General features: G+C 44.9%; 1 protein-coding gene across 3 annotated transcripts in view; it reads left to right on the forward strand.

Annotated features, from left to right (window-relative positions):
- PARVB (parvin beta) overlaps nucleotides 1-27,328 on the forward strand; it is a 543,452-nt gene that overhangs the window by 322,266 nt on the left and 193,858 nt on the right. For all 3 annotated transcript variants that reach the window (XM_086952727.1, XM_086952729.1, XM_086952728.1), the window contains exon 6: nucleotides 7,891-8,006. In XM_086952727.1, the coding sequence (XP_086808853.1) occupies nucleotides 7,891-8,006 (116 nt within the window). The remainder of the gene's footprint in view (nucleotides 1-7,890; nucleotides 8,007-27,328) is intronic.

The following is a 27,328-nucleotide window of genomic DNA, read 5'->3' on the forward strand; positions in this document are numbered from 1 at the left end:
AGACTAGCTAACCCGGAACTTAGGGGCTGTCCGATTCTCAGCATTAATAATGCGCAGGGAGAGATGGTGTACTCCCAGGCAGCTGCATTGGACCGCTTCAGGGGATATTATGAGGAACTGTACCGGAGTCAGCTGGGTGTGGGGGTTCAGGACATCGCAGAGTACCTTGGGGAGAGGCCGCTTCCGGTCCTGGACGAGGAAGACGCGAGGGAACTGGGTGGCCCGATCACGCTTACGGAAATTCGGGTGGCCATCAAACATATGGCCCGTAACAAGACGCCCGGGGTGGACGGACTGCCAATCGAGTTCTATCAACACTATGTGGACATCCTGGCGCCCAGGCTGCTGGTGGTGTACACGGAAGCCTTCGAGAAGGGGGCATTGCCTGGGTCCATGAGGGAGGCCTTGATAGTACCGCTCCTCAAGCCTGGCCGGGATGCCGCGGACGTGAGGTCTTATCGCCCGCTATCCATGCTGACGGTGGACTATAAGATCCTGAGCCGCATCCTAGCCACCAGACTGGCCCCGCATATGACGGGCCTGGTGCACAGGGACCAGGCCGGGTTTATACCCACGAGGAGCACGGCGATGAATATCCGCCGCCTGGTGGGAATAATGGACGCCATCTTGGATGAGGAGGGAGTGCCGGCGGTTCTGTCCGTGGACATCGAGAAGGCCTTCGACAGCTTGGAATGGCCTTTCCTGGATGGAGTGCTGGAGAGGTTTGGCATGGGCGACGGGTTTCGAAGGTGGACGAGGGTCTTATATACCTCGGCGACGGCGAGAGTACGATTGGGCGGCCTGGTGTCTGCGGCGTACCCGGTGAGCAGGGGAACACGACAGGGATGCTCTCTCTCCCCTCTGTTGTTTGCTCTGGCGATGGAACCCTTGGCGGTCCATGCGAGGTCAGGCGACCGATACGCGGGGATTGTGAGTAATGGGCTATGGCATTATATATCGCTCTATGCGGATGACTTGCTCCTGTACCTAGCTGACACCTCGGGGGCATTGGTTGGAGCGATAGATCTGTTGACTGAGTTCGGCCGGCTGTCGGGCCTTAAGGTCAATTGGGCGAAGACTTGCGTGTTTCCGCTGAGTGCGGGATCGCCAACCCCTAGCAGCGATTTGGGTGTGGTATGGGAACCCTCTTGCATCACCTACTTGGGTGTCCGCATTTACCACTCGGCTGCGGACCTTTTGGAGGGTAACATTGGCCGCTGTGTCCGGGCGCTGCGGGGCAACTTGTCTTTCTGGTCGACCCTCCCGCTGACAGTCCTGGGCAGGATAGCACTGTTGAAAATGGTGGCGCTCCCCCGCTTCCTCTATTATTTCCGTACGCTGCCTACCTGGATTCCCCAGGCGGTGTTTAGGGAACTGCGGTCGATGATAACTGGCTTTCTATGGGGGCATGGCCGCCGCAGAATAGCCCTGAGCACGCTACTTCGCCCCAAGTTGGAAGGGGGCATGGCCGTGCCCGACCTGGAGCTGTATTATCTAGCGGCGCAGTTGCAGGTCCTTACGCAGAACGTAGCCAGGGTGTTCCGGGGACCGGAGGGAGATCGGGATCGGGGAATACAGCGCCACGTGCTGTCCTACTTCATCATGCAGCAGCGGCTCGAGTTACGGGCCCTCACCATGGAAGAGCGGACGCTCCGGCTGTGCTGGCAGAGGAGCCTTCGGAGAGCGAGGGCATCGCGGCCTTATGCCCCGGAGATCCCGCTCGGGATGTTGACGGCGCTGCCGCACGGAGGGGATTGGTCCCCGTTGTTGGATTGGGAGGAGGCAGGGTTGCAGGTGGTGGGCGACTTGTACATAGATGGGGCTTTGGCACCGTTCGAGGTGCTCCGGGACCAGTTCGGACTGCCTGAGGGGGGCTTCCTCCTACATGCGGCAGTTGTGGCTGCCGTACAAAAGCACTGGAAGGAGGGGCTCTTGGAACCCGCGACGACTATGGCGTGCCAATATGTGGTAATGGCGGCTGGCACATTCAAAGCTGTGACGTGCCTCCATAATAGGATGCTGAACGAAGGGCTGGAACCACTCCACGGGCTCAAAGCTAAATGGGAGGCGAGCGTTGGCCGGCCCATACCGGATACGGCATGGGGCCATATCCTGCGACGCACGTGGAAGGGCACCAGGAACGCGCGCTTTCAGCAGGTTCACTTCTATGTGCTCCATAGGGCCTATTTAACTCCTGAGAAACTACAGCGGTACTTTCGGGTGCCGGATGCCTGTTGCCCCAGGTGTTCGTCCCTAGGGGCAGACATGGACCACTTGTTTTGGGGGTGTCCACAACTGGGGACCTATTGGGCGGAGGTAGGGGAACTCCTGAATGAAGTGACTGACAGGGAGGTAGAATTCGACATGGCGGCGTGCCTATTGCTCTGGTTCCCGCATACTAAGCACACCAAGGTGACAAGTAAATTTATAGACCTGGGTCTGATATTGGCACAGAGGGAAATATCGTGGCACTGGAAGTCCAGGGGAGGTCCCTCACTGCGTAGGTGGAAGAATGAGTTGCTGCGGTGGTCTGACTGCGAGAGTGTGCTCCGGATGAAGCAAGCAGTACAGTTGGGGAATGAGAAGGCACTGGATGCAGCGCGTGCATGGGAGTTAGTGGTACAGGCTTTGCGTGATTCTTTGGTTGAGGATGAGGAAGGTGAGAACTAAGCCGCTGGACACCGCGGGGCGAACACAGAAGTATGGTACTAAGCACTGTAGTGGACCCATCCAATTCGATAGGGCGAAGCACACACCTTAGCAGTTGCCAGGGGAGGGGGGGCCTTGGGGGGGTTGGTTGCAGGGGGTTTGGGGAGGGCCGGAAGCCATTAGAAGGTTGCTTGTTAGGGCCTTGGACCTATTGGGACGGTGGGCACTGAGTGGGGGGTAGGCCGGCTGGGTGGAACGGCCAGGTGCGAAGGCCCATATAGCCTAGGGCAGGCCCGGCTCGAGCGATTTCATAGATTACCACGGAGATGGCTGACGGGTATGTTGTTGTGGGTGGGGGGGTAAAAGCAGATACACAATACGACCTTCCGCCAGGGTCCCAATGGGACGTACACTGTGAAGTGTTCCTTTTGAGCGATGTAATATGCCGCCCGGCCTCCGGGATGCGGGCTGAATGGCTGTGTACGACTGTGACCTATCATTGGACGGGGGGAGCCCACAAGTGTACTGGCTGCTTAATTGTATCCTGTGGTTTATAACTCTGCAATAAAAATATAATTTAAAAAAAAATGGTTCCACTTCATGGAATCCGAAAGTCGGATGTCGAGATAATCGAATTCTATGACCCTCTCAAGAGGCTCCAAATTTAGGACAGGGGGCTTGCCCAGCTTTCTCGGCGGGTTCAATACCAGATATTTAGTCTTGCTGGTGTTTATCACAAGCCCCCTCGATGCGAAAAGGATCTGGAAACTATCAAGGAGATTCTGGAGCCCAACTGGGGATTTAGAAAGAAGAAGAGTATCGTCGGCGAACAGGAGAGTTGGAATACGCTCGCCCGCCAGGGATGGTGCGTCAGACTGGATCTTCATTAAATGCTCCACCACTCCGTTCACATAAAGTGAAAACAGAGTGGGGGCTAGGACGCATCCCTGGCGGACGCCCCTGTCCACCGGGATTCTTCTGGTCTTTTGCCCCTGTGTACCCCACCTTACTTGGGCAAAGTTCCCATCATGGAGTCGCACCAGCAAAGACAGGATATATGCTGGAATTCTCATCTCAGCTAGCACTCCCCAAAGTCGGGCACGAGGCACCAAGTCAAAGGCCGTCTTGAGGTCTATAAATGCCAGGTAGAGGCTTCCCTTCCCCACAAGAACCGTTTTCCAATAGATAAGTAAGAGCCTAAAGGCCTGCTCGATCGTTCCTGTTCCAGATCTAAAGCCCGCCTGGTAGTCCGAGAGAATCCTGTTTTCCTCAGCCCATAACAAGATTCTCATAAGGATCACCTTCCCAATCACCTTCTGCGTGGTGTCAATAAGGCTGATTGGGCGGTAATTCGCGGGGTCGCCCTATCTTCTTTTTTGAAGATAGGGACGACCTCTGCCCCCTTCCAGGACTCGGGGATGGGACCCCCATTATTGATGGAATTAAGAAGGGTAGAAATGATCTTTGCCCATTTACGTGGATCAGAGCGGAGGAGGTCACCAGGGATGCCATCCGGCCCAGAAGCCTTCTGCGGGACAATTGCTCGAATTGCGTCCTCCACCTCCCTGTCCGTAAAATGGGTTCCATCCTCGTCCCTTAGAGATGGCAGGCAATGTGTGGGGGGGTTAGAGCAGGGTATCCATTCTGGGAGCAAGAGTACAGTTTGGAGCAGTGGTCAAACCAGGTTTCACCCACTATATTGCAGGTTATGGTCTCACTGGAGAATCTATTCTTTGATCTAATAAGATTCCAGAAGCGAGCTGAATCTCTCCCCAGACTAGCCTCCTTAAGCGAGCTCCAGTACTCATTTTCCCAATTTCTTTTGGCCTCAATAACAGCCTGTTTATATTCCTAGCGTGCTAGCTGGATGGATCTTTGGGACCTGCATTTCACAGCTTTTATCAGTGATGTTGCTGAAGCATTAGGTTGCTGAGAGGCATTGAGATTATGGCGTGACATTGTCATCGTGGGAGTGAAGAGTGTAGATGTAAGATAAGATGCTCAATATCAAATAATTCCAAAGATACAAACTGGGGAAAGAGCAAGCTTGATGAAGAGAGTACAAACATGTAGGTGAAAAACTCACTGAAAAACAGACGTTGCTGCTGAAGAGAAATGTGGCAATTTGGCAATATCCTAGTGTAAACTCCTTAAGCAGAAAAAAATGCTTGTGATGTTGAAGCCCACATAGAGAAAAAAGTCATCACAAAATGGTGGCGGAAAGTAATGTAGTTTGGAAAATTGAAAGGCATTCCATTGGAAAAGAAAAAAGCATAATGCCAAACGGTACTGGAGCAGAGTAATTCGAAAAATAGCAGAGATTCAGAGGTATGCGTCACATTGCAAGACCTGTGAGCAATGAGGAAGAGGCAGCGCTTACCGGAGCTTAGGGGGAAAGAAAATGGCGGTCGCGGAACACACGCAGTCAGTCAGCGCCGAGTAAGCTTCAAAAAGTAGGTTGTTCTTCCCAAGCGGCGGAGAGTGAATCAAAAGATGCAGCAGACGTTCCACGCACAGAAGTAGTAGAAAACGGGACCATGTAGACGTTGGGAGCACTTGGAAAACTCCCGTCCCGTTTACGTCCCAGCGGAGCTCCTCAGAAAGGCGACCATTTCCTGCGGCACCTAAACCACGCCCCCCGACCTGGTCTGCATTTGGAGTTGTTACTACACCTGAATAGGCTGTGTCTCCTTTTGCACAATGCTATCTCCGCCCCTTGTGGTCATGCTGCACCAGTGAGGGCAGAACTAGTTTGGACTGAGTTCAGAGACCGTTGCCACAAAGAGAAGACATTTTTGGGTATAAGTAGTACACCTAAAACCCCAATACTTTATAATACTTCCAGTAACAAAAGGACCTAGCTGTAAGGAGGAGCTCTGCCCCTTTGCTGTGTGCGGTTGGTCTGCAATTACTTCTTCTGTCTGTGGTGGACGAAAAAGAATGACTCCTTTTGCCCTGCTGTGGTATCCTACTTGTGAAGAATCCAGGGCTTGTGAGTGCTGGCTCCCGTACTCCCTCTGAGGACCAAGTGGGGGAAACCTTGGACTCCTCTGTGCCCCCTCCCCCAACAAAATCACAAAGGAGAGCTGGCGCTGGGAGTCAGGAGGACCAGCTTTTGGATGATTGCACCACGTTAGAGGTGAGGAAGGTTGCCCCAAATGCCCCTGATAAAGCTGGCCGTAGGGGATAAAACAAGCCCAAGATCGTCCAAATCGGCCGAATGGGGCCTAAGTTATGCCCTTTTAAAGTTTGGCAACCTTTGACCTTTCCTCGCTGGGAGCACATGGAGCTCCGCTGCCGCTCGATCGGATTCCCCCGGAGTGGGCCAGGGCCGGGAGGAGTGCTGCTGCGGTAACATTTTACATTGAGGGAGGGGTGTGCATGTGTCCATCCTCACTGTGCCTCCACCTCGCCCTGGGACCCCATCCCATGGGTGGACTCATCTTAAAGAGTGCTGGGACCCCATCCCTGGGCCCCGTGTGCTTCCTGAGGATTGCGCTTCCCTGAGTGTAAGGACAGGGAAGGCCGCTGCCTCCTCCGTGCGGTCGGATCTCCCTGCCCCTTCTGGGGGAGCAGCAGGCTACCGTGGTGGGCTGCGGTGTGTCCGCCCGAGCGGGCAGACTACCATACAAGTTGCCGGCTCCTGCAACAGCACACGTGGGTACTGCTGGGTCAGGGAGCTGGCGAAGGCAGCCGGGGTGGGCTCCCGGAGCTGCCCTCCTTCAAGAGACCTTGTTTGAGGTGCCTGGTGGGACAGGCACCTCCTGCAAACACCTAGAAACAGGATAAACCCAGCCAACCCTTGCAGTGGCTCTCCCCGGCTCACTGGGAGATCCAGAACTATGATTTTCACTGCACTAAGGAATCTCACCCTATAATGCTTTCCGGTACCTTTTGTTTGGATCATATTCTTGCCCATAACTTTGCTAGGGGGGATGGGACCCCCACTGAATCATTCAGAATGATATGCTCTTTGTGTCCAAGTCATCTGCCTAGTCCTCGTCCTAGGTTAGCGGGGACCCCAAAATCATCTCCCCCCTCATTGTTTGTTGCATTTCCAAGCTCACTTATGTTTGGGCTATTTGCTTTCCAGCATGTAAATGAAGATTTGCTGTACCAAAAGTTTTGGGAGGTTTTCAAATGAGTAATGGTTGTTACTAGAAAGGTGTACTGATATTGGGGTACAGGTCAATTAAAAGTTATATTGACGATGACTGAGTGGTAAAGCAAAGAATAAGAATTATTGGTTTATGTGATGTCATAACAAGTGTCTAGTGCAGTGGGGGCTGATGTGTTATGTTCCTTCTTATTGGCAAGTCCCTAGTGGCACAGTGTTTTATGTGATTGGTCCCATGTGGTTTACATGCATCTTTACGATATGTGCCTTCTGGCACAGTGATTTATGTTGTGTGGTCTAAAAGTGTTTTACATGCTATACATTGATTTATGGTCTATTATGTTTTGATGTGTATATATAATACAAAGGCTATTTTGTATAACCCTGTGTCTCTTTTTAGTGTGCTAGTGTCACTAGTGCATTTGTGTGTGTTGCGCAAACGCTTTACATAGAAGCCGGACTGCTTTGCCAAGCTACCAAGGGGGTGAGCAGGGGTTATCTGGGGTGTATAACTCCCTTCCCTTGACTAGAGTGGTGGGTTCTCCCTGGCTTGGATGTATGCCCTAGCCAACTAGAAACCCCATTTCTAACACCCATCCACCCAGCATATCACCTACAGTTTGTGACAAATGGTCAACACTACCCATACACAGTACTTCCCTTCTAGGATCACAATAGCCCCCAGAGTCTTTACAAAATGTCTTGCTATCATGGGAAAAGCTTACCTCAACAAACAGAGGGTCATGGCATTTCAGAAGCTGTTATCTCTTTTTCAGCGACTCACCCAGTGCCAGTAGGGATGATAGCATCATTCATAGCAAATATGCCGCACTCCAGATTACACATGCACCCTCTCCAAGAATGCCTTGCCACTGAATGGTTGCAAATAGAAAGTTCACTTGAAGATAGTGTTGATAAAGGCTGGTACTCTGTGCTCGGTGGAACACCATCAACTAGACAGGCCTTTTTTGGACCCTCTTCCAAATTTTTAGTTTTTATTATGCATATGCAAATTTTGAGTTTACAAATAGGGGATTCTTTTTTAATAATGCGTAGAAATATGAAATGTATTAATTTTTTCAAAGTCAGTGTTTGGTAAAGCACATGTTTTTATGTTTTTCAAGCTATCCACGGAAAGCACTTGGTTGCCATCCTCCATCTACTAGTAGCCTTGGCTGTGCACTTCCGGGCTCCCATCAGGCTACCTGAGCACGCCACAGTGCAGGTGGTTGTTGTAAAGGTAAGTTAGATATTTTGTTATTTTTAAGTTATGTTTAATTTTACATATTTAAGATTTTTTTATGTTTTGCTGCTCCTAAGTACCTCCATTAGTTAATAAAAACTTTAATTTTTTTTTTACATTTACCTGAATTTACGAAATTTCACTCATGACCTTTGTATGGAGAATCAATACTTGTTGAATTGTGGAAATTTGATGCAGGTAACTAGAATACTTATTGATAAGTATTTCCAAATTACCATGACTTCAGAAAATGTTTCCCCGGTAAACAGAAGAAATTTGCAGGACTACAAAGGGCCAATGGTAGATAAACCTTTGACAGGTTGCCACTGATTTAGGCCGGCATCATAGGTCCCAAATGGGATCTTTGATGCATCATCCCAAAAAAGAAGATAAGTGCATGTGGAGCTGTGCAGATAGAAGAGCGCTTTTTTCTGTTGGTTTGCACCCATCACCCTACTGCAACCATAATATGGAACACAGGCCCTGGCGTAGCTAGGGGAGAATGGGGGGGGGGGGGCGGTCCGCCCCAGGCGGCACAATTTTGGAGGTGGCGGGCACATGTGTGGTGGTTGTTGCTGAGCAGCCAGTGCTCAAACGTGTGTTTGAAAATGCAACCAAATCCTGCACCACCTAGCGTGGCGCCGGTGCGCCGCACGCCGTACTGTTTATGTGGTTCCCACGGCCGTAAATCTTGTAGCGCGCAAAAGTGCTACCAATGACGGCCCTGGGGATCTTTGTTTGGCCAGCCTACGCGCTACTACAGTGATGCCTCGAGTCGACTCGAGAGTCACTGCTTTCACTTTCGTTCAGTTGGGCAGCAGCTGAACTCGGACATGGCTCACTGCATCACATGCGCCTGATGACCCAGCATGTCCCACCACCATGATGGCCCGTGCAACTGAGCCTGCCAGCTAGAGCGAGCCTGATGTGGGCAGCCGGATACTACAGGGGGAGAGAGGCGAGCAAGGTGGTCGGCATCCTGTGAAATGGAGCTGCTCTCGAGATGGCCACAGCTACAATTTCCTTTCAAGTAAGTGTGTGCTTCGCTGCCCTGGAAGTTAAAGGGGGGCATCAAATAATAGTCTTTGCTGGCAATAATGCATAGCTGCCAAGGTTTCAGATTACTTTTGTTTGACATTTTAATATTTCCGTCTAATTATGAGTGACATTCAACCACTAAGTGTGACATTATCTCATGAGGTACAAATCAAGCAAAGAGGACAAGGGAAACATATCAATATCAGAATTAACACCCATTTGAGCAATAGGAGCTCTAATAATATCTTACAACTGCTGCACAGCACCAGAATTCAATGCCAAAAAATTCAGCCCACATAGAGAACCTGTCACACCTACACTTCAGGTTGTGTACTAGAAGACAGTGTGCATATGTGATTTTACTGCAGGAAAGGTTTATGGTAATATAAGAAAAATTAAGAGTACAACCCAGTGCAGCAAACCCAACACCCAGAAAAAAGCCCAAAACTGTCACTTCTGGGGTTTCATTGGAAGCGGGCATGAAACTCGTTTATAAAATTATAAACACTACAGTGCCCTACTTACTGGCTATGCCTTATACTTAGACTTTCCTGTCTCTCAGCCTGAGGCTTAATGCATTTCTAGTGCTTTGCAGCATTTTTACGATTTTCTTGTTGCGCTACTTTAATTTAATATATTTCCCTCTTCATTGCTGGATTTTGCTCGGTAGAAAGTGTCACTCCTAGTCCTTGAAATGTCACTCATTATTACACTCAAATTCTGAAAATGTCACACATAGCAATCTGAAACCTTGGCAGATATGACACTGACTGCCTAAATAAGGTAAGTGAATATGAATTACATTTGAATTCTTATTCCTCTGTTCTATACAGCAGCAGTAGGAACTTAACCTAAGGGTGGCTCTCAGTTTAAGGTATCACTGGATATGGGTGACACTGACAGTTGGAAGGATCTCTAGTTTTGACCTGGGGGCCACAGGTGGGTCGGTGGTGGTGCTTTTCAAAGGAGTCTTTTTGGAATGCATGGGGTGGATGAGAAAACATGAAACTGCCTGCACTGTGGGGAAAAATATGTAAATTGTATTTTTTTACGCTATGGACTTTCATACAGCTCCACCATGTGGGGACTAACCTGATTAGTCAGTATGCAAGTAACATCACAGTCTGTGCCATCACAGCCTGTGATGTCACAATGCATGACCTCACACGTGGCATCACAGTGACATCACATATCATGAGTGCATTTGAGCGCATTATGAGATTTAACAAATTATATTTCGCTTTAAGGTTGTGCTAAAAGAAAAGTGGCGCAATCCTGATGCCTCAACTAATTTTACACATTTTCTAAAACCCTGCCTCAAAGAAATTGGCAGAAAGGAGAAGCATGTTGGTAGATCTTTTATGCTTAATTGTTTGCAAAGGCTGCGTTTTCTAATATTTTTAGGGGGGAAAGATATCTGCTGCAGAGGTGCCCAGTATATATCAGGGAATAATAATTGGTGAGATAACCCAGGTGGTTAAAGTATTTCTTGGAGAGATTTCTGTTTTGTGTAATCCCAGATCTGAGTCAAAGTAGTATAGAAGGTTAATGTGCTTGCAAAGTGTAGTATCCCATGTTATCCTATCTTAGTGCACCATTCCTTCTCAGAATTGTTATTGTACATTCTTGGCTTAACATTCTAATCTGTACTAGCTGGTCAGTTACTACTGGTGTTATGCTGGAGGTGGTTGTTAAGCTGTCTTCTCAGAATAAACTACTTCCAACTTTCTTCTGCTTCCTTGGACTAATTACTACATAAATTTGGCGACGAACGGGATTCACTACCCTGCTTCTACCCTACTTCAAGAGAAGAATCTCCACCTTTAAAGACATTTGGAAAATTCTGAAAAATTGACAGCGTTCGCCTCTACAGCTAAAAGTTTCCAGGTATTTTTTTTTATATATGTTCAAGTGTGTAAGATTGCACCAGCGGCTGTTTTCCATGTTAAGTGCCTTGATTGCACCAGCGGGAGTTTTATTATAATTTTTCTCTGCACCGCTATCTTCAAATGCGTCTTATTTAAAGACCTTCATTGTTTATTTTAACCATTGAGCGCGTTTGGTGGAGTGCGCTTCATTTACTATTCCTTCGCGCCACTTCGATCTGGGTATTTTTAAAACATTTGACTTTCTTGTTGAAGCGGACTCGCTAACCTTTCCCCAGCGCGCGCCACTCATGCTGTTGTTACTACACAGCATCTTTCAAAAAATACAAAGATAAACTCACCAACGCGCGCCTGCACTGTCCCGTGTCCTCTCCGAACGAAGGAAGGAATACTTCACACGTCATTCCGACGTCACCACGCATCACGCTACAACGTGTGCGTTCCAGCGGCCATTTTATTTGTAATCAACTCCTCGTTTCCATGACTACAGAACCACGATCTTGTTTTCAAAGCATTTCTCCATGATTACTTCACCATTTTTGCTCGTTCTCACTGCGTTCAACCTCCGCTCTTCGCAAGGACCACACTATTAACAGTTATTTATCTTTTCTCATTTTTTTTAAAAAAAAAAAGAAGAACAAAGCTTGAAGACTTCGCTGTGGATATTTTTTTTTTCTTCTCTCTCATTCTTCACTACAAGACAACGGTGACTACTTTTTTTGTTTTGGCATATTTCTACTAACCTTATCTTGTCTTTTACCTTAATTTAAGTACCTTATAACTTAGTATGTCTAATAACATTATCTCCCCTGCTCACTTTTTACCTACTGCTGGAGATCCAAAGGTAGAATGGGATCTTTGGTATCCCACTTTCCTTGCTTATGTCGATGTTATTGAAGAAGATGGTTGTTCCCCAAAAAGGAAGCTAGCACTATTAAAAAACTGTTTAGGCGGTGCAGGACTTAAAGAATTGGAAAACTTACCTCCCATTGAAAATGTTGGTTCTGGTGATGTAAATGTATTTGATTTAGTCATAAAACAGCTTAGCACTAGATTTGGAAGAAGGATCAACATTGTTATGGAGAGATTCAAATTTTACTCTCGAATACAAAAGGATGATGAGTCCATAGAAAATTACGTAGCTGCTTTACGCACTTTAGCTGGATCCTGTGCTTTTGAAACTATAAATTTTGACCAGGTTCTTAGAGATCAAATTATGATGCGCACTAAAAGTAAAAAAATTCAAGAACGTCTCTGGATGGGGACGGATTCCTCTCTCAGTGCTGTTTTGAACATTGCAAAGGGCATCGAACAGTCTGAACTATTTGTAAACGAAATTAGAAACCAGGATGTTAAAAGTAAAGTAGTCATTCCTGAAGTTTCTCTGGTCAAAAATGTCAACAATTTTAAGAAAACTACCGTCCCTTTCAGAAAAGATTTTGCAGGAAGGGAGAATAGACCTCCTATTAGGAAAAGTCAAATTATTTGTTATAGATGTGGGGCAAATGACCACGTAGGCAATTATAGAGGTTGTCCTGCGTGGAACAAAATTTGTGTCAAGTGTAAAAAATCCGGGCACTTCAGTAAAATGTGTAGGTCTCCTCAAAAAGTTAACTTTTTGCCCTATGAAGATTGTGAAGAGGTCGAACAACCTTCTGAAATTAACACTTTGTTATGTGTAAGTGACACAAAATGTGAAGGGTTTCCCTCTGATATCATCAATATCAATGGTAAGGATATTTCTATGCTAATAGATTCCTGTGCTTGGTACACTCTAATTGGCAAAAATGTTTTTGATCGCCACTGGCCTTCTACTAAATTACTACCACCTGACGTAAATCCAGGTGGGTATACGGGCAAGAAGATTGACATGGAAGGTTACATGTGGGCAGACATCAAATTTAAAGACCGGTCCATAAAAGGGAAAGTTTATGTTTCATCTAAGGGTGCGTCATTGTTATGTTGGCCTCACCAACATGACCTTGGTATTAAGCTTGATCCAAATGCTTCACCCCCTGTCTATGTTGTTCCTCCTGAAAATGACTTCATCCTTCAGTTGAAGCAAAAATTTTCATCTATTTTTTCGGACAGTTTGGGAACCTTCACAAATTTTAAACACCGCATAATACTCAAAGATTCAGCTATTCCCATCAGACACAGAGTAAGGAACGTCCCCTTAGCCTACCGTGAAAAATTAAAGGGTATTTTAGCAGATTTAGTTGACAAAAAGATCATTGAACCAGTAGAATCATCCCCGTGGGTTTCGCCAGTAGTTTTGTCGCTCAAAAGTAACGGCGAACTCCGTTTATGTGTTGACCTTCGGAGTTTAAATAAGGAAATTTGGATTGATAGACACCCCTTACCCCATATCCATGAACTCATTTCCACTTTATCAGGAGCTACTGTGTTCTCAACTCTAGATCTAACCAGTGCATACCACCAAGTGTTGCTCCATGAAGAGTCAAAGTTTTTGACGACATTTATTACGCCAGAAGGCATGTTCCAGTATTGCAGGATGCCCTTCGGCCTAGCCAGTGCGGCTTCGGTCTTCCAAAGACTAATGAAGACTGTTCTTGAGGGTTGTTTTGGGGCTATCGCCTTCCAAGACGATATCCTTATCTACGGGAAAAGTTATGAAGAACATGATATTAACTTAGAAAATGTTTTAAAATGTGTACAAGAGAAAGGTCTAACTTTAAAATTATCTAAATGCAAGTTTAGGCAAAACAAGGTCGAGTACCTGGGTCACGAAATATCCTCAGAAGGCATTAAGCCTAAATTCAATCATATACAGAGTATTTTAAAGGCACCAGCACCGTTGAATAAAGAACAACTTGTGTCTTTCCTGGGCTTAACTGAATTCTACAGTAAGTTTGTCCAGGGTTATGCATCAAAGGTACATCCATTAAGATCTTTGCTAAAGAAAGATATAAAGTTTGTTTGGAGTCACGAACAACAACTAGCTTTCGATTTGATGAAACAGGAAGTAGCAAATGCCCCGTTTCTCAAACCATTCACCTTGGGTAATGAATGCATAGTTTGTGTGGACGCAAGCAATGTGGGCTTGGGTGCCGTCCTAATCCAGAAAGACAAAGGGGATGAATGTGTAGTCTCATATGCTTCTAGGACACTACGTGGCGCTGAATATAACTATTCTACTATAGAAAAGGAACTCTTAGCATGCACCTGGGCCTGTGAACACTTTAGGCAATTTATTTGGGGAACCAGATTCCGTTTAAGAACTGATCATAAGCCCTTGATAAATATGTTGGCAGCTGGTGGCGGTAGAACGTTAACTGCACGTCTAGCCCGTCTTGCAGCAAAACTACAAGAATTTCAGTGCATTGTAGAGTATATTCCTGGTCGTCTTAACGTGCACGCTGATTGCATGTCCAGGTTACCATTAGTTAATGCCATTTGGTGTGAACAGTGTGATTCTGATGTTGTGTTCAACATCGATGATGTTAACGAATGTGCCACTGTTTGCTCTGCTGATAGCATATCTGAGACTGTTTGGAGAGAAGCCATGACCAAGGACACGTGTTTGTCAAGTGTAGTGGATCATTTACAACATGGTTGGCCTCAAGAAAGGTATCTTTCCGGTGACATCCTCTCATTTTTTAAAATTCAGGACGAACTTATGTTTGACCAAGGTTTTCTAATCAGAGGTGACAAAATTATTCCTCCCCTTACTTTGAGAGAAAGAATTGTTTCGATGGCACATGAAGGCCACATGGGCATGTCCAGCACCAAGAGGCGCATCCGTGAATTCTACTGGTGGCCCGGGGTTGACAGGATGGTGGATAAGTGGGTTAGTTCCTGCTCCCCGTGTGCTAAAAGCGACAAGACTGTCAAACCTTTGTCTACGGGTGTTTCTCCTATTGAATTTGTAGCTTGTCCTTGGAAAAAATTAGGCATTGACATTATTGGTCCCTTATCTTTGTCTCCCAACAAGGAGGTCTTTGCTTTAGTGCTCATCGACTATTTTTCTAAGTGGCCTGAACTTAAAGTTGTGGATAAGGTTGGTTCCACACAGGTTATTCCCATGTGAATCTTCTTTTGATTGTAATGAAGTCAAAGACAGGGTTTTGAAATATCAAGAGAAGATGAAAAACAGTTTTTTATCATTAAATAGACAAAGTACTAAAATCAAAGTTGGCGATTTTGTACGAGTCAAGTTGGGTAGGTCTGTTGGGAACAGATGGAACAAATGGTCTGATCCTTGTAGGGTGACTGAAATTTTCTCTAAAGCTATTCGTGTTGAAGGGGGGAAGGTATGGAATTTCAGGAGAGTGTCTCTATGCAAGAACCCCAGCTTGGAAGATAACAGCCTGTGTCCTCCTATCTCTGTACCTAGTCATCCCACAGTTGAAGATGACACCTCTTATTCTGCCATGGTTGACACCTTTGCACCGGAAAGTCCGGTTCCCAGTGTTCCTGCATATGTTTCGCTTCCTCAATCCTCCCCGTCCTCTGATGATTGTGTTGTCAATAATTCCAATGCTCTGGAAAGTGTTCCTGATTCCTTAAGTGCTTCTCTCAAACACAGTGTTGTTCCTTCCACAGCGCAAAGGAAAAGTTCTCGCGTCAAGCAATTACCTGTAAAGCTACATGATTACTTATGTTGAATTTCTTTGCTTTGTTGAATTCTTTTTTTTTGTGTTTTTTTTATTTTTTTTAGGGGGGAAGGTGTGTAGTATCCCATGTTATCCTATCTTAGTGCACCATTCCTTCTCAGAATTGTTATTGTACATTCTTGGCTTAACATTCTAATCTGTACTAGCTGGTCAGTTACTACTGGTGTTATGCTGGAGGTGGTTGTTAAGCTGTCTTCTCAGAATAAACTACTTCCAACTTTCTTCTGCTTCCTTGGACTAATTACTACACAAAGCACATCATGTAATATTCAAGTGGTAGAATGTTTTTTTTATGCAGCAAGGTAAGTGGGTTACTGCTTTGAACACGGATCCTTTCGTTACTTGCAGCTCATAAATAGTAAGCCTTTCAATATAGCACATTGAGCTATGTAGGATATGTGAATGCTACACCTTTTAACCCTCACTGACTCATGCAATATATCTTGTACACTGATTTACACACGTGCATGAAAATAGTGCTATTTAAATTGTGTTTAAATACTGGGACAGACCAACACATATGACATTCTTACAGTTCATGCACTTACATAAAGGGACAAAATAAAGTGAAAAGCATGCCGCTCTTAAGTACCTGTGAAGAGGTAACAAGCTGTGTGCTTTTGTTTCCCTCTGTTGCAATTACATAGTGTGAGATTCCAGGCTACTCCATCAAAAGGAGGCCTAATGGCCCCTTAACTTGGCCTTTATCTTTGGCCCAGCTGGAGGTGAAGATAAAAAAGCCCCCTCGCTTCCTGCAGGTTGCTGATGGGAATGAAAAGCAGACAATGTGCAGGTGCTGCTGAACGTGTCCAGGAGTCTGAAAATGACACTGGGACAGGTTCAGCATATTTCTCTGTGGCCCAACTTCTTGGCAGGGTGGACGGCGTTCACACTGTGAAAATAGTGGGTGGACCCACGCAGCACCTCCGCTCCGACCTTTGCTTTCACCTGCAGTGGAGTAGAGAGTGGCGTTGTAACTTGAACCCTGCCAATCCACCCCAGCTGCTCGCTGTCTTTTTTCCCAAGCCCCCCGGCCATGGGCGGCAATCTGAGGGATAGCTCCGGGTGCCAGAAGCTCTAGCTACGCCCCTGAACACAGGGGATGAGTGTGGGGGATTTGGGGGTGATAGTTACAAGTGGCTAGACCCTTGTGCACACATACATTGTTTATAAAGCTGTATGGTACAATGGCACCTCAAAGACAGCAGCACCACTGGATATCTGGCTCATTCACGGCAGGAACACAGAGCCAGCAGGGGAGACTGGTACGTTTGTGATTGAATCTATCCATGATGCTTATGGCCTCGAAAGCCCATGTTGAGGTCTTTTCATGCAGTCTTAACCGCATCGCTGCGGTGGCTTTTCCCACTGTGTGCGGCAAAATTCAAAGAGCTGTGTTACATGACGAGCTCAGCTCGTCATCAGCACACGACCACCGTGGCTGATGATGATCTGAGCTCGTCATCCGCAGCGAAGAGGTTAAGGTCAATCAGTGGTTATTGGGCAATGTCACTAGCGGGCAGTGTTGATTGCCATTAGGGTCAGAATACTGCCGCTATTACTAATTCACTCCAAATAAATAACCAAGCTACTTACTCCCTGTGGGTATTTGACTCCCTGGGGTAGTGAAGTCTAGCAGTCAAGGATTACTGTAAGACATGGTAGGTGTGGGAAGCGCTGCTTCAACTTGACACTGTAAATAAAAAAGAATAAACTCACTATACAGTCTATGCTATAGCATCAAAGAAGAATAGGAATTTAACCAGTACATAATAGGAACAGGTAAAAAAATTAGAAGAATAGAAAACCACCAGTGCTTACACCCTGTAGAGCTAAGAATTAACACCAAATGTATTCATAGTATAGACGTGCAAAGTGTTGCATTTTCAGTTGACGATTCCTGTTGCCAATGTTATCCAATGAGTGAGCCTTTGTGAGCTCTTGACAATTTCTGGTCTCCTCCATTTTACTACAGTGATTGTATAGTACAGTTCAGGTAATGAAACTGAAGCAACAGACAACGTACTGCAATGTAGCTAGCTTGCCGTTATTTTTCTGGGCCCTGGATACAAACTGGACTACTGAATGGGCAAAACAAGCAGATGCTATGTTTTCAGGTCGTAAATGGTTTAAAAAGAAACAAAAAAACATTCGCTCTGAAACTCCCCACTTAATCAAGGAGGTAGAAGCAAAAGCAAATTCCAATAGTTTCGGTCTTCATTTCCAGGTGGCTACAAAGGCTCCAGTAGTTGGTGTGGTAGGGCACAGTTCCATTGAGAGCACTTAAGGACCCAACTTGTCTCACAGGTTTCCACAAAAAGTCAGATGTAATAGTTTGAACACAACTGTGGAGGTCTGTGTCTCTGAAAAGGCTAGTCATGGTTAGGTTTCCCTCTTGAAGTGGGCAGCACTGGGTCCCCTAGCAGTACCAGTCTCAAATGGGAATTGAACCTTGAGTTTCAGATCCAATTCTGGGTTCAGACCACAGAAACTTTATAAGTGGCATCTGGCGAGAGGGTGCAAATTGTTTCAGATTCACAACAACTCGTGTCGCCGCTGCAGTCCACGCATCGAACCGAGAACTTCTCGCATCCCCGGAGAAGCGTGCGCATCTGGAAGATCTTCACGTCTTTATTTCTTTGCACCTGAACTTTGCCGCATTTCCCTCGCTGCGACATTGCTTGTCGTGTTAGCCAACGCTTCGTAAGGTACATTGACGCAAAGTGTCGCATCTAAGAACTGAACTGAACTAAGCTAGAACTACCATCTTAAAGTAACAGTATTGTGTATTTTTGTCGTTTATGGTCTTGTGGTAAATCTTTATAAAGTATACTTATTTTTTATATACAACCTTGTGTGGTGTCCCTCTGTAGTGTTGTCACTGGGTTACTGTATATGGTCACAATTGCTTTACACACTGCCTCTGAGATAAGCCTGTTTGCTCGTGCCAAGCTACCAAGGGGGTGAGCAGGGGTTAATTAGTAGTGGAATCCCCTTATCCTGACTAGAGCCAAGGGCCACTATTTGTCACAAGGACCTACCTGTGCCAACTAGAGACCCCCAAATCTAACACAGCACAAGAAAGGAAAAATTAAAATGATAATAACTGAATGTTATTATCATTTTATTTTGTCCTCCTGCTGTGGCAATGCGTTAGGGGATGGGCGGAGCTACAGGGGAGGAGTGGTCGAACACTGCTGTGCACAATGACTGTTTGGTCGGCCCTCTCAGGCTGCCCAAAACAGTCATGAGCACTTGCCCTCTTTTCCATGCAGGCTTTATTACAGCCTGAATGGAGAACTTGCCCACCCCTAAAGCTCCTTGCTGAGCGCTGTGTTAGGGCGCTCGGACCAATCTCAGCGCTGCATTGTAGCATTGTGATTGGCTTAGGGGTGGAAGCCCGGCTGCCTGCTTTCTGTTCCGACCTGAAGAGCAGACGCGGGACACGGCGGTGGCAAGGTAAGTGTTATTACTTTTTATTTTATTCAATGCACCCTCACCCACCCACGAGTCGTGCTGGCTGCCTCTGAGCAAACTTTCCAACTTGGGACAGGGAATCTGGTGGACCGTAACCCACAAACCATTGTTCCGTGATGAAGAAGGGGTGTTCTGGGCAATGATCAGTCCTGTGAGACTTACATAATTATTTGTTAGCGAGTACTAAAACTCCTTTCACCGCTGATAGACTTGAAAGAAATACACACTATATAATTTTAAAACTTTATTAATCAACTTTCTAATCGAGTATAAACAATTAGAATAAATACAACGATAAAAAACAAACACAATGGCAGCAATGCAAGCTACTAATAATCAAAATATTCAAAAGAATTTCAAAATTCCACTGGATGCAGGAACTAGTCTTTGTAAACCAGCCCCTACCTTCGAGCCCCTGACTAAGCTGTTTTAGCACCAAAACTGCACATCTGAGTTTCTTTAAATGGCCTCCAGCCCACATACTTTAGCTTAAACAACAGCTGCTTGTTCTGTAGTTTGAAAAGGTCGATTTCTGTCTCTGTTTTAGATGTGACATTGCCGAGCGAGCTGATAAGACTGTGCTTGCTCCAGGGAGGCAATGGCCTTTGCTAGGGATGTCTGCAGCTCAGGTAAACCGATCGCCCAGGAAGGAAAACTGAAGATTCTATCTGCCTAATGCTTTTTTTGCACTAGGCTTGAATACACTTCATTTTGGACTATTTTAGAAAAGTGCAGGCCTTGTGAGCAATTATGCAAGAATTAGCAAATTGATCTTGTCGCACTTTCACTAAATTAAATTACACATTATAATCCCATTGATATATATTTGAATTATTGATGCAATGCCAAACTATAATAAAGTAAATTATTACATGTGCAATCAATACTGTATGCAGCACCAAATATAAAATACAGTTAAATAATGGAATATGCCAATATATGAAATGCAATGCGGTACGTAAACAGAAAATGCAAAGATTGAGTTGCATCTCTCTGACATCTCATCTTTAACTGACATGGAACACTTCTTCTTTTATCATTACCTAATGATCTGAGGATTGATAGAAAGTACCCAATGCCCCAAAGTAAGAGAGCCGTAAAAGTGAAGGAGAGAAGGTTATCTTACTTTTTTTAAACAAATTTTATTCGTCAAATGACACACATAGACCAGGCTCTGTAACCCAGAGACATCTGCACAATAAGTTTAAAACATTGTGACTTTGACTTTTAAATAATGAGATCAAGGAGAAATAAAGGGCATTACAAATTAAATAAAACCACATGAACACCCCTCCCAACAACCCCCTCCCTCCCGTTGCACTAATCGCTTCCCAGGAACAACCTAGATAACCTAATTTTTGACCTTGCAGGAGCACACAATGTTTTTTTCTGGATAAAACATAAGCTTGAGTCAATAAATATCTGCAAGGTTGCCTTTTTCAAGAGAGGGGCCCATTAAATCATCCGGTACAAAGCACCGGAGGTTTCCTTTTTTTTCTCTTCCTTGGGGGAGATGCGGAAGGCTTTCGGCGTCCCTCCCCGCCCCATTCTCGCTCAACTGTGACATCCGCGCTGCGAGGCACTCTGATGTCACAGTTTTCCCCACTGGAGCCAAGGACAGCCGCAGGTAAGGCCGCGCTGGTCTCCGGTGGAGAAAACAGGCTGGAAACGGCCTACCTGGCTTTAAAGGAGGCCTTGTTTGTAAGGGGTGGTGGGTGGAAGTTTGTGGCTCCCTGTAGATTCCACAACTTTCCATCACAGAAATGGGAGGAAATGTGTTTTATTTCGACAAAGTTTGAATTTTGCAAGGGATTCTGGGTAGCAGAACCTGGTGAGAGCCACACAAGTCACCCCAGCCTGGCTTTCCATGGGTGACTTGTTTTAAAAAATGTACATGTTTGTTAGGTTTCCCTAGGTTCCGGCTGTGCTAAGGTCTCAAATTGACAGTGAGGCACATTGCAAAAAAAGGGTCAGTTTTCTGTGAAAAAATGTGATATGTCCACATTGCATTTTGGGCCATCTCCTGTTATGGGCCTACCCACACAAGTGAGGGAGCATTTTTATCAGGAGATTTGGGAGAATACGGGGTGGACAGAAATTTGCGGCTCCCTCCAGATTCCAGAACTTTCCATCAAATGTGAAGGTATGTTTTGATTTCGCAAAGTGTGAGGTATGCAAGGGATCCTGGGTAACATAACCTGGTGAGAACCATGCAAGTCATCCCATCCTGGATTCCCCTGGGTGTCTAGGTTTTAAGCACATACAGGTTTCCTAGGTTTCCCAAGGTGACGGATGCACTAGGGCCCAAAATCCACAGCTAGGCACATTGCAAAAGTAAGAAGTCAGTGCCTAGTGGGCATTCTGCTGCCCTGGAGGTGGAAGGCGGGGGCAGAGCGAGGGCTATTGCCAAGTGGGGCAGAAAGACTGTGGCCATTTTGTGGGGGGGCATTGCCATGCCCATTCTGGGCAGCCCCCACCCCTACATATGAAAAAAACCACATAATTTCTTGTGCCTAGTGGGTTTACTGCCCCCCCCCCCCCCGGAGGGGTAGATATGGGGCTAATGCCCATCTGGAAATGTGTGGGGGGTGGGGGCATTGGTGTGCACATTCTGGCAGCCCCCACCCCTACCTATAATAAAAAACGTAATCCCCGCTGCCTAGTGGGCTTTCTACTCCCGGGGGGCAGATGAAAAGCTATTGCCCCTATCTGCCCTGGGAAGATGCAGAGAGACTATCTCAATTTTTTTATGGGCGGGTGGGGGCATTAGCATGCTCATTCTGGGCAGCCCACACACCTACGTATTAAAAAAAAAAAGCATAATCCCTGGTGCCTAGTGGGCTCTCTGCCCCCCCCCCCCCGGAGACAGATCAGGGGATTTAGCCCACATCAGCCCAATTTGGGCAGCCCCCACCTCAATAAACATAAACAAATGGATCCCTGGGGCCTATTTTGCTTTCTGCCCCCCCGGGAGGCAGATTGGGGGTTAATGAAAAAGAGTCTCTCTATCTCTAGATATATTTCACAGCTGTAAACTACCATTTGGTTGGACGTGACTACAGGAGGGAGCATCATATACTGTTGAGATACTCCAAGGATTAAATTGCGCTATGCGGGGGTGAAAGTCCAGGTCAGCCACTTTTTCTCCACAAGCAAGATCCAGGTGCAAAGGCGAGAAGAGGCAGTCACCGCCCACTTGAGAAGTACAAACGCTGCGTTACTGCCTTACCGGAGACTCGGAGTGCCGAGTTTGGAGATACTCACCAGTGCCTGCCAGATTACTTCAGCCAATCGCAGTGAGGCAATCTGGTTTAATGGTGGACATTTGCGAGTAGTCACGATTTTGAGGCATTTGAAAAAGTTTAACTACGAAAGGCGTCATCCCCTGAAAGCTGATTAAAGCGTGCTGGACCTGCGTGCTGGACCTGCTGTACCTGTGTGGCTTGTTCTTCTTTTTTTGTGAAGGGAACTTGGTTTGGATGTGTGTGTGTGTATATATGTATATATGTATATATGTATATATATATATATATATATATATATATATAATCTCTCTATCTCTCAATAGTCTCATTTTCTTTGTGTTGTGTGTGTGTGTGTGTATGTATATATATATCTCTCAATCTCTCTCTCTCTCTTTGAGTAGATTTTTTTTTTAGGTGTGGTTTCCCTGGGGACTGATTACAGCCCCCCGCGATGAGTTGGTAATTGGTATTCTAGGCAGTGATATTTTTAATGTACTTATGAAGATTCCTGTGGTCGTCTAGAATGAATGAAGGAGATTTGAATATTTTGGTGTTTGGAGAGGTGAGCTGTGCAGTAGCTGTAATTCCAGAAAGAATACTATCACTAGGGAAAAACTTGCTCAACAGAGTTGGGTGCACTCAGTAAATTGGTGGTGTAATATGTCGGAGTCCTTCATTTTCATGAGGTCTCCTAAGAGCAGCTACTAGTATGAGACCTTGGAGAGTTCTTACAATAGAGAAGTGGCAGTGGTAAAAAAAATAACCACATACCTCAATTTGGGCAAATTGTTTTTTTAGGTTGGATTTAAATTGCTTGAATGCCATGTTTTCAAACCCCATGTGCTCTCTTAAGTTGGGCAAAAGATGTGTTCGCCACTGTCGAAGACTGCTGGTAAATCAAAGAAAATCAACAGGCATAAGTCACCAGTATCAATGACTCGCAAGCCGTCATTATTGATTGCAGAGCAGCTTCTGTAATGCACTAGACCTTGCAGCTGGATTGTGGATTCTCTTGACAGAGTGATCATTGGCAAAAAGATCTTGAGGGCTGTCGCAAGAAAGGGGAGCCACGAAATAGGGCACACGCTGTTATGGTCTACTGATACCCAGCGTGCAACTGTTTTGCTTTGTTAAGGGTAAGTATTTCGATTACTCTAAACCAGTCTAGAAACGTGTGATGTTTAGGTAATAGGTTCATTAGATTAGATCATTGTATAGCTAGGTCTAGACTCAGGTCTTTGGCTTAGGTGGCCTAAATGGGATATATGGAATTCCAAGGTGAGTTAGGAGATAATGGTTATACTTTTGATCTGTGCTATCTGAAAAGAGGAATGATTTTCTTCACAGAAGGTGAGCAATTGTTGGGCATTAGCTTGAGCAAGGATTCTTTGGTTTTTAGCGTGGGCTAATTTCACAATTATTCTTGACTTCGTCTTGGCTGAACCACTCTGGGAATTAATGTGGGTTAATTTTAGCTTCAAACCCTTTTTTTATAGACTTTTCTAGCAAAGTGAATATTATTTTGATTTGAAGTTCGGGGATTTTGTCAACAAGTGAGTTCCAGTGCTGGAAGACATAAAAGATTTCTTTTTTTCTCCACTAAATTCCTATGCGTACCAAAGGAACAATTTCTTAGTATTTCCCCTTTTAAAGGAGCAAAATGGTTTAGGATTCCGGCATGGTATTTTTATAATTGCTCCTTTTATCACTAGCACCAAGATTGTCTTAAGGATTTCTACTTTAAGACTAATCTTGGGGCACATGGTCCAATGGAAGAGATGTTCTTTTCCATCTCTCCACGTCCCCATCAGTGCACAAATATACAAGAATATAAGCGGCAGTGACAGAAGTGGGGGAAAGAGAATGAGGTAGGAGAAAACTGAGACACTGGCCTCCACAGACTGCAGCATCACTTCTGATCACTGCAGGCTTGAGGTGTCGGTGGAACTCTGCAAGCAAGGTAAAGCAACACCTCATGTTGCTTATCAGTGGAACACTAAACACAACTTACAGTAGTGAAATCAAATACTTTAGTATTAGGTCCTGTACACTTAATTCTCTATGCTTTGCTCTAACAAACCCTGAAAGCTAAACCTAATAGTACATGTATATCTTGCTCTTTCTATAGAGATCCATAGTTATTAAAATATTTATCTCAAGCTGTCACCATACACGCTCCTATGGAAGTTTAAAATAGTTTCTACTTGAGTGCTGTAAACTGAAAACAGAGAACATAGTTAATATGCTGCGATTCCTCAATTTAGCAATAAATGTGCATAAAGAATTTCCCATACATTATACACTTGTACCAATATTATATATATATATATATAATATATACACAATTATATATTCAATTTATACCAGTTGTACATGTATACAAAATGCCTTTTAAATGGTCTTGTTGTCACAAGAACTTTAGCAGAACATATGAACCACAGTCTTTAGTATTCTAACAAATGTACAAAATAGTTCAAAGTTTGCTTCCTAATCGCACACCACTTCAGGATAGTTCTCGAACAGCCAAAATGTCCATAAGCCAATTCTTGGAGATTTAAATGCATTGAAGCTTAAACCTAGTTCGCTGATTGCACTGCACATTCTCCACACGAGTGCAGCTCAAGTCCAGTCAGCACCCACACACTGCATTGACCACAAGCCGTTCCTTTGCTGAAAGGCCATCAGGATAGACTATCTTCTGGTACTTCTTCCTTATATATGAACCCAAAATGGAATTAAGCAGCCGCCACCCTGACGGTGGGGCACCAGGCTTATCTGGATGTCTTGCAACAGTCATTTAGTATTAGGGTGGGAACTCTGTTCCCATGACCACCTTCAAGACCAAAACTCATCCAATCTATTAAATATGGCAATTTCCTTCATACACTTATGGAACCAAAAATCTATGTACCACATACTCCTCATCTAAATTATTCTTGACTCACAAAGGATATGAAGCAAGATATGTTGAACACTGGATAGGTTTTCATAAACTGTGACAACTGACAGACACTTGATTCACAATGTGTTCTATTACAAATGGTCCAACACGTATAGGTTGTAATTTAGAGCGTGTTTTCAAATGTTCTTCGTAAATAACCACATTTACTCCCATACAACATACTGAGGTACAGGGTATCCCTTCTAATCAGGATAAAAATTGTGTCTTTATTATTTTTTCAAGGTCCCTTGTGCATATATCTGGATATAAATTAACTCCTATAAACGTTCTTGCAGGGAGAGTGCAAAGGTAGACACATACTGATCAAGTCGGAATATGAAGAGGATGGCCAGGCAGACAAAAGATACAAAAGAAAGGTGACAACCCAATAGGTGAATGCTCCTCAGTGTATGTTCACTCTGCCAACCACAAGGCCTTGCTCCAATTATCCTCTTGTGCCCAAGCTTTAGATCCTATATACTGTTGAACTCGTTGATGTAGTATTTCAGTCAATCCATCTGTCTGATAACTGGTGGGCAGACGTACCTCGGTATCTAAGGCAAGGCAGATCAAAACTTTTAAGTGAACTGAGATCCTTTCCTATGTTGGCAATAAATAGCTATGGAACACCATATAAATGAACAACCTGTTGTGAAAATACTTCGGCTGCTTCTTTAAATATAGGTATACCAGGCAAAGATACAAAATGACCCATCATGGTAAAATGATCGGTAGGTAAAAGACTTGTCTTATATCCTTGACTCTTCAGCAGCTGTACAATAAAAGCAATTGATCCTGCATGCCAAAGCCTAAGTGAAACAGGCAAAGGTCTTAACAACCCTATTGGCTTACTATGCAAACTCTTGACTTGGGCACACATTGAGCATGTTTGTATTTTAGTTTACATGTAGACTTGGACACCAAAAATATCTTCTTACATCTGCCGAAGTTTTACCAATACCAGGATACCCAGCCGCTTGTGAGTCATAAAGCCAACCCATAGTCTAATCTAATGCTAAGTTCAGAACCTTTACATAATAGAATATACCATCTTTCTCATATCTATTTTTTAGGATTGACTATGAACATACTTGAAAAAATGTTTTATCAACCTTAATTAATGCAACACACGTCCCTGTTGAGTACAAAATCAACAGTTGATTTTCATTCACTTAATTTTCTTCTCTAAATGGTCTGGTCTTGATAAGGCATCTGCCGCCCCCTCCTTAAGACCTGGTCTAGAATTGATCACAAAACAATATATAGCCTGAGGAAAAGAAAATCCATCTGAGATACTTTTCTTATCCAAACAAAATCCTAGAAAGAGAGGTGGTAGAACAGCCTCAAAACGGTTTCTCAAAACTACTCTTTTTTGGAGCTTCAGTCTGCCATCAGCAGGAGCCAAAGCAACAGTGTGAAAAGTACAGCACAGCTTTTTGTCATTGAAAACAGCTTGGCATGCCATTTTTACGCCCCTTGATGTAATAGTGGCATAATATCTAGTTGACCAAATTATGCTTCTGAATAGGTTGCAAGAGTAGGAAGGGGTAACAGGTGTGGAGTAGTGAATGGCATCCTTTCTTCTCAACCAAAGTCAACAAGTGGAAATTAAGTCCCAAGTATAACTGATATAAATAGGAGGTTTCAAGATCGTCATGGCAATCCACACGGCACCCTCTATTTGTGCCTTGTGACATAGATCATAAACCAGCATTCGGTAAACATACAAATGTTTGCTGATGACACATTTTACCAGAGAGATGTATGGTTAGGTGAAAAATTCCAAATATGTTGCTTCCGTATACCAGAGGGTGCAAGAAAGCTTCCTTTACCAGGATGGATTCAAGGCTAATATCCTTTTGGTAGGTGGAGCAAACCCTAAGATAACCTTGTTCTACTGCCCTCTAATGTAGTAACATTCCCAGTCACTGGCAAAATGACAAATGTCTATTCTGTTGCCTGTAATTAACAGTATAACACACTTCATTTAGATATATAAAAACATATCTTTAAAAAATTCTTCCAGCACATTAATACAATCTTACAGCAAAAAGAAGAAAATAAAAACAGAATAAAATGTGGCCTTCTTAACAGA

Source organism: Lissotriton vulgaris, chromosome 1_2 (assembly GCF_964263255.1).
Source record: "Lissotriton vulgaris chromosome 1_2, aLisVul1.2, whole genome shotgun sequence".
NCBI lineage: Eukaryota > Metazoa > Chordata > Amphibia > Caudata > Salamandridae > Lissotriton > Lissotriton vulgaris.